The 13,933-nt window shown below is 53.2% G+C and overlaps 7 protein-coding genes across 7 annotated transcripts; 3 read left to right on the forward strand and 4 right to left on the reverse strand.

Annotated features, from left to right (window-relative positions):
* Positions 1 to 6: 6 nt before the first annotated feature.
* PV08_02329 (uncharacterized protein) lies at positions 7 to 559 on the reverse strand (the record flags this gene model as incomplete). The annotated part of the gene is made up of 2 exons (XM_016376688.1): positions 7 to 260; positions 313 to 559. The coding sequence occupies 2 exons, from the start codon at positions 557 to 559 to the stop codon at positions 7 to 9; spliced, it is 501 nt and encodes a 166-aa protein (XP_016238258.1).
* Positions 560 to 1,445: 886 nt separating this feature from the next.
* On the forward strand, positions 1,446 to 2,972 carry PV08_02330 (uncharacterized protein; the record flags this gene model as incomplete). Its single annotated transcript, XM_016376689.1, has 1 exon — positions 1,446 to 2,972. One exon carries the CDS (start codon positions 1,446 to 1,448, stop codon positions 2,970 to 2,972), a length of 1,527 nt encoding a protein of 508 aa, XP_016238259.1.
* Positions 2,973 to 4,147: 1,175 nt separating this feature from the next.
* Positions 4,148 to 6,031, reverse strand: PV08_02331 (uncharacterized protein; the record flags this gene model as incomplete). The annotated part of the gene is made up of 1 exon (XM_016376690.1): positions 4,148 to 6,031. One exon carries the CDS (start codon positions 6,029 to 6,031, stop codon positions 4,148 to 4,150), a length of 1,884 nt encoding a protein of 627 aa, XP_016238260.1.
* A 406-nt stretch (positions 6,032 to 6,437) lies between these two features.
* On the reverse strand, positions 6,438 to 7,824 carry PV08_02332 (uncharacterized protein; the record flags this gene model as incomplete). Its single annotated transcript, XM_016376691.1, has 2 exons — positions 6,438 to 7,611; positions 7,679 to 7,824. The coding sequence occupies 2 exons, from the start codon at positions 7,822 to 7,824 to the stop codon at positions 6,438 to 6,440; spliced, it is 1,320 nt and encodes a 439-aa protein (XP_016238261.1).
* Positions 7,825 to 8,501: 677 nt separating this feature from the next.
* On the forward strand, positions 8,502 to 9,302 carry PV08_02333 (uncharacterized protein; the record flags this gene model as incomplete). Its single annotated transcript, XM_016376692.1, has 1 exon — positions 8,502 to 9,302. One exon carries the CDS (start codon positions 8,502 to 8,504, stop codon positions 9,300 to 9,302), a length of 801 nt encoding a protein of 266 aa, XP_016238262.1.
* Positions 9,303 to 9,678: 376 nt separating this feature from the next.
* On the forward strand, positions 9,679 to 10,440 carry PV08_02334 (uncharacterized protein; the record flags this gene model as incomplete). The annotated part of the gene is made up of 1 exon (XM_016376693.1): positions 9,679 to 10,440. The coding sequence occupies one exon, from the start codon at positions 9,679 to 9,681 to the stop codon at positions 10,438 to 10,440; it is 762 nt and encodes a 253-aa protein (XP_016238263.1).
* A 757-nt stretch (positions 10,441 to 11,197) lies between these two features.
* PV08_02335 (uncharacterized protein) lies at positions 11,198 to 13,576 on the reverse strand (the record flags this gene model as incomplete). Its single annotated transcript, XM_016376694.1, has 2 exons — positions 11,198 to 13,391; positions 13,443 to 13,576. The coding sequence occupies 2 exons, from the start codon at positions 13,574 to 13,576 to the stop codon at positions 11,198 to 11,200; spliced, it is 2,328 nt and encodes a 775-aa protein (XP_016238264.1).
* Between the last annotated feature and the right edge of the window lie 357 nt (positions 13,577 to 13,933).

The raw sequence follows: 13,933 nt of genomic DNA on the forward strand, positions 1-13,933 counted from the left end.
ATGCAGTCATAGACCCAATGATCTTCTCACACCCTCTCGTACTTTCCTATCAAACTCTAGTCGCCGTTCTCGCCACATCTTTGCAGCCTCGACGTTCGCGGGGCTCTCGTCGTTGGGCTCAGCCAGCATCGACATGACAGATATCAAGATCTTTTCGACGCTTTGGATGGGTGACCATCTTTCCGATGCGCTCTCGTAATGATTCGGATCGTCGCCGGGCGGGTGGAGGATAGATATGCAGACTTCGCCGTTGGTATATACTAGATAACTGTCAGTCCAAGTCAAAATCGACATGGCCGAGGAGGATGTTACCATTAGGGTGCCATATCTCGCCCAGGAACTTCATCTTGGGGGGATTCAGAGGATAATCTTTCGGGAATTTGAGCTCAGCAGGGAAAATGCCGCCCTCAAAGGGAGTCCCTTCGGGGCCTTGAATCAATGCCTCCCAGATGAAAAGATCATCCTCGTTCACAGGGCCGGCCGTGATACCATCGGGCGGATTGGTCAACAGGGATTTGTATTCTTGGAAGAGTCGCTTCGCTGCGACCGTCGACGCCATCTCTCGAAACCCAGTGATCGCGGGGCCGGAGGAGGAAGTGCCGGAGGAGACGCAGAATCTAGGCAGAATCTGGCGTAAGATATCTTTTGTTGTTGTATAGGGTATGTAGATCGCAAGGGGAAGAGTGACTGTGTCCTATGAGGATAGCGATATCCTGACGAAGAATGTCATGCGTCGGATTGGGAGTTGAGAGCGACAAGTCGAATAGTCCGCATTGGGAAGATGATTGTGGACAACGGAGATATGCTTCCTGATGTACCTCGGGTCACGACTTGTGGTAGTGTGTTCAGTATACTGTGTCTTTTGTGCTTTCATGCCTATTCCAATAGGCGTTCAAGCCTATAAGCCCCCCAGTAGAGCCTAAACTTCAGGTGTCGTCAAGTCCTTGCTCCTTAACATTTCGGCGTTCTTCGCCCTTTTTTAGGCCTTGGCCTCTAAGACTTCCTTCGTATTTTGTCACCACTCCCACCGCACCGCTACTAGGCATCTTGCTCAACAACGATTAATCACTACCTAGATATCTATCCTGTGAGCACTTCTCATGTCTCTCTGATATTAGTCTTATGCCCTGAGTATTAGAATCGAATCAAGGGATCCGTTACACACAGATGAGTTGACGTCGTTCTACCCAGTACAGAGGTGTAGGTTTCTACGCTAGATCCCGTTCAATATCCGTACCGGTAGTGCACGTACGAGTAAGGAACCTAGTTATCAACGGTTGCTGTGGAGCTGAAACATACGGATATTGACGTCGACATGCAGCTCGGAGCGATTTCCCACGAAGCTCCCCTGTTGATCCTTCATTGTCACCGTCACTTGTCACTCTCTAAACAACTACCACCTACTAGACCATCCCTCACGATCCCTCCATTCAAACTCCCCCAGTATGGTGCGCAAAACATCCTCGGGGTTCTTTACCTCGATCCACGAAGACATCCCCCTCCATGTCTCTCGAGGATATGACCGCATGGTGCAGCACAGTGCCTACTCTCTTCCCCCGAAACCTCCATCCTCGCAGAAGCAGTTCTCACCAGAGAAATACACCCAGCCCTACATTGATTTCATGACCAACAATCCCACTGTGTTCCACGCCGTCGAAGCATTCACCAAAAGACTGGAAGAGGCAGGATTCGTTTATCTGTCCGAGAGGACGACGTGGGACGTCAAACCTGGTGGAAAATACTACGCAAAGCGAAATGGGAGCGCATTTATTGCTTTTGCTGTGGGCAAGGAGTACAAAGCTGGCAATGGAATCGGAATAGTCGCTGGCCACGTCGACGCTCTGACTGCCAAAGTCAAGCCTGTTCCGAAACTGCCCACCAAAGCAGGCTACGTACAGCTGGGAGTAGCTCCCTATGCCGGAGGCATGAATATGACATGGTGGGATCGAGACCTGGGTATTGGAGGTCGGGTTCTCGTGCGAGGCAAGGACGGGAAGATCAAGGAAGAGCTCGTCAAGCTTGACTGGCCCATTGCCAGGATCCCGACACTTGCGCCTCACTTTGGCGCAGCCGCCTCGGGGCCGTTCAACCTTGAAACAAACATGGTCCCAATCGTGGGCATCGATAATTCCGATCTCTCTGGAAAGCAGGAATCGGGCGTCGGTCTGCCAGCGGGAACATTCGTCGCAAGCCAACCGGAGAGACTGGTGCGGGCCATCGCCGGACAGCTGGGCATAGAAGACTATACGTCGATTGTGAACTGGGAGCTGGAACTCTTTGACATCCAGCCCGCCCAGCTGGGAGGTTTGGACAAGGAGTTTATATTCGCAGGTCGCATCGACGACAAGCTATGCTGCTTTGCCGCGGTTGAAGCGTTGCTAGCATCCACCGACGATGCGTCCCCTGGCATCGTGAAAATGGTTGGATGTTTCGACGACGAAGAAATCGGGTCTTATCTCCGTCAAGGTGCCCGCAGCAATTTCATGTCCAGTGTGATTGAGCGCATTGCCGAAAACTTCTCACCTTCCTCCTGTGGCCCTAATCTTATCAACCAGACCTTGGCCAATTCATTCCTCGTGTCCAGCGACGTGATCCATGCCGTCAACCCAAACTTCCTGGGCGCCTATCTCGAGAACCACTCACCCAGGCTGAACGTCGGCATCACTGTGAGCGCCGATCCCAATGGCCACATGACCACCGACAGCGTCTCGACCGCGCTGTTGTCCCGGATAGCGACCAAGTGCGGTAGCACGCTCCAGGTATTCCAGATTCGAAATGATTCCCGGAGCGGTGGCACCATCGGCCCCATGACGAGTTCCAAGCTAGGCTGCCGTGCGATCGACTGTGGCATTCCGCAGCTGAGCATGCATTCGATCCGCGCGACCACTGGCTCTCTCGACCCCGGCCTGGGGGTGAAGCTGTACAAGGGCTTCTTTGACTATTATGAAGAGGTTGACAAGGAGTTTGATTGATGTGCTAGAGACGTAGATAGCTGGGGGTTGGGAGTCTGATTGATGTATTACATGCCGTGTACTCTTATACAGCGAGGGGATGGAGGTTTGACTGATGCATAGGTAAATAAATAGAGAGTGAAAGTTAGACCGATGCATTACTTGGCTGAATAAACAGAAGGTGTGAGTCGAGGCTGCGTGTACGAGTATAAACAGGGGGTGAAGTTTTATCATAGCATCAAGGTTGTCTCTCCATATCCGTAGATGCCATCAGTCCTGACAATATAAATATTCTCCATACCTCCGGAATATACACAAGAGCCTTACTTGCCGGACATATCCACCCAGGCTGATGAGGAGCTGAGAGTGAGTTATATCCAGGGCAGGACCTCCACTAAGAATTAACAAATTAACACCACAAGTCGTAGGGATAGTTAGGTAGCTTAGGTAGTAGGTACCATCAACTGGGCCGTTTGTCGAGCATCGGGGGGTAGGGTTAACAGAGCACTCCCCCAGCAAACACCACACCGGGAACACCGGGGGCCGCCCGACGTAATAACCACGCCCCCTGGTGACCGTGGCTGTATCGACTCTTTGGCCGGTCCTCTGTTTCAGACGGAAGCCATGAATCGAGGAGAGGAAGCGAGACCAACAGGCCCAGGGGAGCTCGTAAACAGACGACCGAGGATAGGGGTCTTCGCATGACGATACCAACGTGCCTGAGGTAGGCAACATGACAATCGGAAAACTCTAGGTAGGTAGGTAGGTTAGGTAGGTAGGTAGGTGGACTTGGTCGAGCGGAGATGATAACATTTCCAACACCAATACTATATATACAGAGTGTACTACGTAACATCATAACATCGTTTTCCAGTCGTTACTTAAATCCCGCCGTCGCCATACCTCACTCATCCCCCTGTTCCCCGGTACTCGGAAAGCAATGCCACGGTGGTGGCGGCTGCGGCTACAATGTCTCTAGGAAGAGACTTCAGCTACAACTGAACCACCGCACCGGAAGGGGAAAACCAAAGTGAGCGGAGATTTTCCCTGAGAGAAGCCGAGTTGTGTTGATGCATTCTTTCCTGAAAGTTCAAGGCAGTTATTACCCCGTGGTAGACCTGAAAATCAAGAGTCGAGATTCGAAAGACCTTCCTGCAACATATGTGGCACTGGTCTCGCACAGGTAAAAGTCTCAATCATGTCCAAAACCAACCACCTCCTCTGGATGGCTTGGAGGACTTCTCCCTTCGTTCTTGCGGTGGCCGGTCGACAGTGTCTTCTGCTTGGGTTTCTGATACTGGGGTGGAGTCGTGCCATGGAGAGTGCGGCTCACGAAAACCATCGCCACCATCCGGACGACCTGAAGGTGCAGGAACTGCTTCAGGCTCAACCTGTTCATTCGCGTGGGCAGTACCGTAGTGTAAACTAGGCTCTGCGGCTGAGCTATTGGTCACGTCAACACTTTCTTCGGACTCTACGGTGCCGTCAGCGAACCGTCGCTTGAAAATGCGTTTGGACTCGACGGAGCCGTCCGGCAGCATGCGTTGACTGATAGACGTTGTTGTGGCCACAATCCGCTTTCCAATGCTTCCTTCATCATTGGACGACGAGAACGTGCTTTCGAAGGCATGGGAGAACTCTGTGGACAGCGCTTGCTTAGAAGCGACCTCGACGTCTTGCGTCTCTTTGGGTCCTTCTCGCTCGTCCGCAATTGCCGGTGTCACGTTCTCAAAGTCTCTCTGTGCTTCTTCAGCAGCTGCCACGATCGCATTTGCGGCCGCCACAACACTGCTAAACATGGGCGACGTTGCAAGCGTTCTTGTCATATTGTCGCCCATTTCGTCGAGGAAGTCGCTCACTTTGCGTCCCAAGAGAAGCCGTGACTCTTCTACCAGCCCATCCGGCCAAGAGTACTCTTGCCCTTGCTGTTTAGCACGATTCCCACCGTCAATTGAACGCTTAACCAGCATTCCGTCCTGATTGAATGCCCAGCGAGGGCCTAAGCTCCCTCTATGGACGATGTCATGAATCCAAGTACTCGGAGTCCGCCAAGTAGAGTAGTCTCTATCCACCATTTTGCCGGTTTGTTCAAGGCTGATAAGGTCTTCAAACGCATCAGCCCAGGGCAGCTGTCTTGCCAGCTTCTCATCAAGATCGCGATTGCGTGGCGCTGGCTCAAAGAATTTCGGGCTTGAGATTCGGAATGGCTTATCCTCGGCATCGTGGATTTGTACCTCATACATTCTCGGCTGAGAAGGGTTGCAAAGGTAGAGTGGTGAATACTTGTTCAACATGAGCCAGGGTATGGTGGCACCTGTGTCAACGAAGGGATCCATAAACTTGATAGAGAACAGATTGTGGGTAACAGGCTTGGACGGCCGTTCCTCGCGTTGGAGAGGAGTAAATTTTTCGTCACCTTCATCCCTTGCTTGCTCCGTCCTTTTTCCGTCCCAGCCAAATGACGAGAACCACGACTTTGACTGTCTCCCGGATGCATCGTTGCCATTCTCCAGGGCTTCGTAAGCATCCAACTCCGTCGTTGCTTGCTCCTTTCTTTTACGCCATGCATGGCACTTGGATTTGCCATGTAGGTATTGACTGTCATTGGTCACCGGACATCTGGAGGCCGCCTCTCGAGCCGACCATGGTGTTATCTGTGGCAAGGGCTGTGTGGTGTCCTCGCCGAAGTCCCCTATATGTCTCGTGCGTTCGCGATGCTGTCTCATCTGCTCAATGCGGTCGGGAATGTTGTTCTCTAGCCTCTGTGTCAATCTCTGCATGAGCTCTTCACGATTCTGTCTCCATTCCTCCATCTCCTGTTCAACCTGCTTGCGCCACCCCTCGTCCCGTTCCTGTCTTTCGCGCACCATATCCTCGAAGTGTCTGCTGCTTTGAAATCCAAAGAGACGAGGAACGCCTTGGAAAAAGGATGAGAATTGCTCATCTGCAAATCGACGGAACTGGATAAAGGGATTGGCATCGTCCCTGTGTGATCGAGGGAAGGGTGTCTGGTAGGTGGGGAAAGGGTCGAGAGGCGGCGGGATAGAGTCGTCTTTACTTTCTTGAGATTTGCCAGGCATGATGGAGGTTTAGTGAAGTCGACCCCGAAGGCGAGAAGAAGATAATACAATAAACACTCCTGACGAGAGGCCACGAGAGAAGTGGTGAGAGGAATGGATCATTGAATGGGGCCTGAATCAGGCTGATGATGATGCGGGGGATTCGACACATGTGTCGAATGTGGATACGGAGTCGTCGACGGAACATTCCAACGTACGAGGATGCATTACTGTAGGTATCCAGGTACAAGTTTCATCTGCCTCGACACTTTCCACTTCTACTATATACACCCAGGTAACCAACCGTCCATTGAGACCTAACAAGTCGTTGCGTTAAAATATTGGAGCAGAGATCCTGATAGGCCAAGATGGCCTCATCCTATTGTACACACGGTCACCTAGTTGACCGCACAAACACCGGCCTCCCTCATAGTCGTGCCCGTTGAGGTACACCCGCCCAAGCTTGGTCAAAGCCAGTATCGAAGATCCAGTGCGGAGTGCCGGCTTCGACTGAATCAATTGCCATGTGCCCCAGTTTCAACCATACCTCATCCCCCTGAATAACAAAGACATCTTCAGACTGCCCTTCGTACGGCTTGCAAACCGCTGCCCCGTTGGCGAGAGCTCTCACCAGTTTGCTAGCGTGTCCGTCATCAGGGAACTCGACAGCTCGGCGAGAAATCTCGGCCCATCCGTCACGGGGACGCCGTGGTTTATAGTACATGATCTCTTCTGCAAACAATTCCGGACTTCCTCTTGAGACGTACGAGGCCAGATCAAGGCGACCTTTCCATTCCAGAAGCCTGCACTTGTTCTCGACACTCAACCATGGCTCGTTCAAGAATGCCGAAAAGAAGATGGAGCAGTTGACACAATGCATATAGAGGAAGTCAAACTTGACCTGTTTGCCGGGGCGCTGAGCTCCAGCCGCAAAATATGCAGCAGCATTGATCATCTCCGCGGTCTTCTGCTGGAGTTGTTCCGGTTTCACGGTCCACTGAGAAGCAATATCTATCATCTCTTCAGGGGCTCGGGCGAATACCCCATGGAGGAGCTTGTCGCTGTCTTCGGCATGGGGAGAGTCCCTGAGCTTCTTATTCGCACGACACTCGCGTATCAATTGGACCAGACTCTTGGATGACTGGTTTTGGCGGGCGGACTCTTCAGCTGCATAGAGGAATTTACCAAGCGAGCCGTCTTGGATGGCTGCTTGTGCCAGAGCTTCGACGATTATGGCCGGCTGCTTGAATTCCACCCCAAAACCCAAGTGGATCAATGGATGCAAGAGGCCTGCAAACATGTGGACCAGCATCCTCTCGGAGTGCTCAGTCCGAGCAAACACGTGTTCATTGAGCACCGTTTCCCACCCTTTCTGCTCGATTTCGTTTCGAAAGAAGACTTCGTAGTCATGGAAGTATCGCCGTTTCCCCAGATAGTCCTTGAATCTATCAGTCTGAGACATCTGTTGCACAATCGGCTCGTTAGTTGGGGGAAGCTTTCGTTGATAGCCTGTGTTGGAATCAAAAGCACGTCGTAGTTCTTCTGGTGTGGCGCCAAGGGCGTGTATCGTTAAGAGGTGATGGGCAATGTGATTGTGGAATCTGTTTTTATTAGCAAGTCTTGTTATTCCCAAGAATCGGTGCAAATCAAGGTAACCAAAGTTCTCACCCTGCATTGTTGAAGATAATATGAAACCGCTCATGGTTCTCCTGGAGCAGTTTGCTCCCTGTCTCGCGTGATTGTCGAGAGATACTCGGGACATGGTAGATACCTGACTGGGCAGGATCTAGCTCGACATGGGCCGCGGTGGCCATCCTACGCTTTCTAAAGAACCGCGAGTGCTGATTACAGTGTAGAGCCCGGCTCCAAGTAGGAGAGCGAGTTATTGAGGGAGGTCCTCGGAAGGGCATCCTCAGAAATAAGCTCGATTCAAAAGTACATGTCATACACCCCTTGTCCATGAGAGGGTACAAGTATGCCTCGGGAATAGCTGCGAGTGGCCGAGACACGACGCTGCTACGTCTCCTCTGACCACGCCAAATGAGGGTAAGAACAGCAGCGGCGAACCGGAATAAGCCCCCAAGAAGACCCAGGGACAGGTTTTGAGACGTTGGTTGGTTGCTGTCTCGCAAGCAGTGGTGTTGGTTTTGTCAGCCGAGACACAAGATGCCCGCCATATACTCGGCTTCGGGATCAGATAACCCCGAGTCCATGAAGAGAGCACGCGGGCGACGCGGTGCAATGCTCGATCGGTCTGGATGATCCAGGCAAGGAATCGCTGGAGGGTTGTGTTTGTGGATGCGTAGTGGTGTCCTCTGTACAGTCTATTCAAAGTTGGAGATACGGAGTACAGAAGACTTGATTCGATAACGTCATCAGGCCTAGTGAGCCTCTGTAGAAACTCAAAAACACTCGCTAACTAGAATGGCACGACATATCCTCATTTCTCCAGCCTCTGCTCACTGGAAACGTCCTTTCTCACAGATGTTTAATGCCTCGGGCGCTGTCGAAGAGGAACCTCCCTTCAATATCCATCCTGTCTGGCGTGCTCCCCACCTCTCGGAGGATGGAAGATGCGAGCGTGCGAGTTCGCAGCTATATACCAGCAGACCCAGATGGTCCATTTCCTTACTTGCCCACAGATCTGACACCGCAGGACGCAGGAGATGACTCTGGCTTTTACGCAGCCCCTCGATTTGTGACGCACATCGACGACAACGCCATCAATACCCTTCGCAAGTATTACCAGCAAGTGATACCTCGAAAGGGACGAATTCTCGACTTCTGCAGCAGCTGGATCTCGCATTATCCGCGCGAGGTGGTTCAGGCCGCATCGCTGGAAGAGCTCGAGGTGCTGGGAACTGGCATGAACGAGAGAGAGCTGGAGAAGAATCCAGTACTGACCCATTGGGCCGTCCAGGACTTGAACCAAGATCCCGAGGTGCGACTGGCTGGGACCGATGACAGGAAGCTCGACGCGGCCACTTGCGTAGTATCCATCGACTATCTCACGAAGCCAGTAGAGGTGTTGCAGAGTATTCGACGGCGAACAAAGTCTGGCGGCAAGATTCACCTCATCATATCAAACCGGTGTTTTCCCACCAAGGTGGTGGCTCGGTGGCTCAAGGTGGACGAAGACGAAAGACTGCACATGGTCGGCGACTACCTGTGGTGGAGCGGCTGGAGGGAGATCGAGATACAGACGCTGGTTGCGGGTTCGTTCATGCACGATCCTCTCTGGGTGGTGAGAGCAGTGAACGAGACGGGCAAGGCTGAGGAGGCACGAGGCTGAACAGACCCCTTGCTGATTGGCGTGTGGCCTGCTTACGTGTCCGGGACAACCTCGGCAGCCCCAATGGAATTAAGGTTGTTGCTGCCTGACGATGGCCAAATCAGGACTCTCGAACTCTCCGGGCGACGCGTCGTTGACTTCATCTTTCCCCATTTGTGACTGTGACAAGAGCGGCGAGGAACTGCCCGTCGTCAACAGTTTTCTGCCCCAGTCTTCACCTCTCTCGCGTCTTCTCACTCTTACCACCACCCACCATCGTGCGATAATGCTCTCCGTCCTCCTACTGTTGTACTCTTCTATCCCGTCGGCCAGAATGAAAACTTGACCACCTCATATGGCCCAGCCGAGCCAACACTCTGCAATAATGTATAATCTCATGTCTCTCGAATTTATCTTTACGCTCCCCGCAATCTCTGCCATTGTTGGCGTTCTCATCTTGGATCAAACATCCGGGAAGCACACCTGGCATGTCGAGGATATCGAGAATCTGCCCCGTCCCTTTTCCTTTCTTGCTCCTATGCTGTCCTACATCCTTCCCACTTTCCGACTGCCCATGCTCCAGCAGGGCCCGTCCGAACCAGATGCGTTTCAAGTCGCCTCTCTTCTCGCACAACGACTTCCAGCAGACTTGATCCCAGACATCATTGATCTGGCTGAGCTCTGGGTCGATGTTCCCCTCGCTTCGAGCAACTGCAAGATGAAGGTCACCGAGAGAGAGGCAGGAAGGATCTATCTACTCGCTGACATTCCAACGACATTTCCTCCCCACGCTCTGCGCAGTGTGACGTTTCGGGTAACCTCGCGTGACCAAGGATGGAGCGAGACGGCCTGGCACTACACCTACAAAGAGAGCTGGACGTGGTTTGAAGTCGCTATTCTACCACCCGGCACAGATGAAACCAAAGGCCCGTTCTCAGGACGACACATCATCACCAACATCAATGCTGACTTTGAGTGGCACACACACGACGTCACCTGGAGATACGATGACGAGGACGAGGACATCAGGGAAATTGTCCGAAGTCTGAAGCCTGGCTACAGAATCGCCATCTGTGTTTGGGCTCGCTTTCGGGACTGGGTCAATCGAGTACAAAGTGCCCGCATTGACTGTCAGGTGCATGCCGTGAGGAAGATGTGACTGCGAGTACGAAAGCAAGACACCGTACCCACAGAACTTGGTTCTATGGCCACAGCCACACAATGACAGACGAAACTGATAGAGAGAGCATCGCAGACCAGGTCTGCTGTAATTGTGGTGGGAGCTTTTCCTTGTTTGACAGATTGCTGACCTTGACTCCAGACGTTTATTGCAAATCCCGCCTCCTATCCTCACCGATTTTCGAGGCTCAACCGACGCCACCAACCCAATGATGAAACGGCAGGAGTAGAGCACCGGCAGGAGGGGAATATTATGCATGCCAGCCTTCAGCATTCATACTGACAGGACTGGCGAGGAAGGATTGATAATGGTGGAGCAGCATCGGCGGTACAGGTATTCATTGAGCTGCTCGCGTATGAAGAGGTTCGGGGTTAATGAAGGGGTACACGATGGCAGCGGCTGGAAGACGGGGTATTCTGCTTGTCACAAGGCCTCATGAAGGCGAACAATTAATTAATGGCTAAGACTACGAGTCAGAGGAGAATGCAAAAGTTGATCTCTTCTCACTTTCTTTCCTTCGTCTCCCTGTGTTTGATGTTCTTGATACTGTCTTAAGTGTCTAGGTACAGACTGGCAACATGCCAGAAACAGGTTTGATGGTCTCTTTGCCAAAGTGATCTATTGAGTGAGTTGCATACGGCTGTATGTAAAATATGAGTCGTAGAGTCTCTCTTCTCTTGGCCTCTATCGCCTATGCTGAAGCTTCAAATGTTTTCCCAGGTCGAGTCTGGGTGCATCACAACTCGCCCCCAAGCATGCCGCCTCTCCGTCCTCTCACCTCTCTGACCAGTCCTTTCGCCTCCTCGACCTCATAGCCGTCCATGCACAGCTCCTCTGCCAATCTCTCTGCACGATCCAGATCGCCGATCCTGACACACCGCCGCGCAAGCCACAGGCGAGCTTTGGATGTGGTCGCCGTGGTTCCAGTGCCGAATCCATCTTGGTTCGCTTCCGCGTCGTCGTCGTCGTCGGCGGCGGCGGCGTCATCGGGGTTCTCCTCGTCTGGTTCATCATCAGACGACGACAATATCTCCGTGTCGTCGTCTCGGCCAGCACCTGTCCCGTCATCGGCGGCAGCAGCAGTAGCCTCTGTTGTCGCCCCTGTCCCGTAATGCCGCTGTCCTCCTGCGAATAGCGCTGACGATGATGCCGATGCTGATGCCATGGCGCGGGCTCTGCGCTCCTCGTTTTTCCGGGCCCTTTTTCCTGACACTTTGTCCGCCTGGGAAACACCCTTCACACTCCCACCGGTTTCTTGCGCGACACACAACTCCATGTACTTGGCAGCCTCGGCGTCGCCTGACGGCCCGGCCTTCCGTTCGCAAAGCAGTGCAATCTGGTACAGTGTGTCCGGGTCAAGAAGTTTTCTCGGTTGGGCCTGCGCCTGTGCCTGCGCGTGCCCTTTGCTGCCCTTTGCGGCGGCCGTGAAGCTGCTCTGCGTACTTCCCCCGGCATCGTCAACATACGTCCCTGCCACCAAGGCTCGCTTGAACGCCTGGATGGCCTGGTCCAGCCGGTCCATCTTGGCGTAGCATGACCCGACGGCCTGCCACATTTTGGGATCGTACGGCCTCAAGCCCGCGGCGCGCTGGTAGTAAAAGAGAGCGTAGAAGCCCATGTCGAGCACCTCGTATGCCTGGCCCAGGCCGTACCACGCGCGGTAGTCTTTGCGGTTGACGTCTACGGCGCGGCGGTAGGATTCGATGGCTGCATGTGTGTTCTTGAGCTCGACGTACTCGTGACCCATGAGAGTCCAAGCTGCGAGGAAATTGCGGTCCAAGGTCAATGCGCGGCGGAAGTACAAGACTGCCTTTTCGTGCTGCGAACAGAGAGAATAGTAGTTGCCGACAACACAGCATGTTTCGGGCCGGAACTTGTCAACGGACGTGGCGAGGTGAGCCAAGAAAGCGAGGCGAGCTCTGTCAGCCATTACGTAGAGGATGTTCGAGTAGTGGTCCAAGCCATCCAGGCGGTGAGGATGCGTGACCAGCAGGTCTTGGAAGATGGACGCCGCCGTGTCATACTCCTTCGCATGGTAATGGAGGGTTGCGAGCTGAGTGAGTAGAAATGTCGAGGTGGGGAAATAGGACAGGAGTGTCTGTAGGTATGATACGGTCCTGGACTGGTCCGTGGTCGAGAACAACTCGACAGATGCAACAGCTTGGTACATTATGGACATGATGTTTGATGGGAGAAGAGAGGGGGTGGTTTGCTCGGTAGACAGCTCATCGCCTGAAGCTAGGAGAGAGACGAGTTCTTCCCAGGCACCCCAGTGGTATGGGTTGAGTCGGACAGACCGCAGAAGCCACTGGTGTGCGAGAGTCTCCTGCCGTGACTTGGCCAACACCACCCCATACAGATACTCCAGCCAACCTTGTGAACGCTTCAGGGTTGGGTCAACGGCGTCGCGGCTTCGGAAATACGCTTCGAGGCCGCGGGCCAGGGAAGGCAGTTCTCGATTCACAGTCTGTCCACCGTCGGCTGGGCCCAGGACCTGTTCAGTTTCCTCCTCCTTATGTTTCTCCCCCGACAAATAACGGGCATAGAGGGCGAGGAAGAGGGATTTCTGGCTCAGACGTGGATAAGGGTTCGGTGTAGTCGTGTCTGCCTGTTTTCCCTTGGTCTTGTATCGCGAGGGTGTGGATATAGGCGTTCGGCCCTTGGTCTTCTCGAAGATCGCAAGACCGCCCGCTGGGATCGCTGGCGGGAGGAAGACCGCGGCGCATCTGTCGAACTCCTTGGTGTCAAAGAAGGCCTTTGCAAGCAGATATTTGGGCGCTTCTTTCGCCTCCAACATTGCCTCGTCCGGGTCATCGTAGCTCGTAGAGAATATGCGGTATGAGGATTGGACATTATTCGTATCTCGCATCTGGGAATCGTCGTCATGGTGGTCGTGGTCTTCTGCAAGTGAATTCAGGAGTTCGGCTGCCCTATGCGAGTCAACTTTTGGACCTTGTTCCCACAGTCATAGATGGATGTACCATTTGGCCGACTGGTAGAGGCAGCGCTCAGAGCATTTTATCGTGGCCTCAGTCAAACGGTCTCGTAGTTCGGAGACAATGTCGGCGTCGACCTCGCCAATGGATCCAAAACTTTCATGGCGGTGTTGCGACATTATTGTGCATTGTTCTCGTGGATGTGTGAACTGGACATCGGATTCTGTATGTAGATTTGACACAGACACGGTTCGCAGGATTGGATTCTTCCAAGCACTCGCTCCCTCTCCTTGGAGTCTGAGGATGTCGTGTAATCGGTTTCAGTCGAAAGACGCGTCGCGGGGAAACAGTTCTCCGCAATACAAGGGCTCCGTGCCCTACAAAGGATCGAGCAAGGCTGAGGCTGAATATAGACTTTGCCTAGCGCAGCCTCGTATGTTTGTGCGTTTCGTTGCGTCTCAGTCTCCTTGTCATCAACAGTCGGAGTGCATTCGACGCACCAGGCTCCATCGAGAATCAGCATATACTGGAGGAGA

Source organism: Exophiala spinifera (genome assembly GCF_000836115.1).
Source record: "Exophiala spinifera strain CBS 89968 unplaced genomic scaffold supercont1.2, whole genome shotgun sequence".
In the NCBI taxonomy this organism is placed as follows: Eukaryota; Fungi; Ascomycota; class Eurotiomycetes; order Chaetothyriales; family Herpotrichiellaceae; genus Exophiala; species Exophiala spinifera.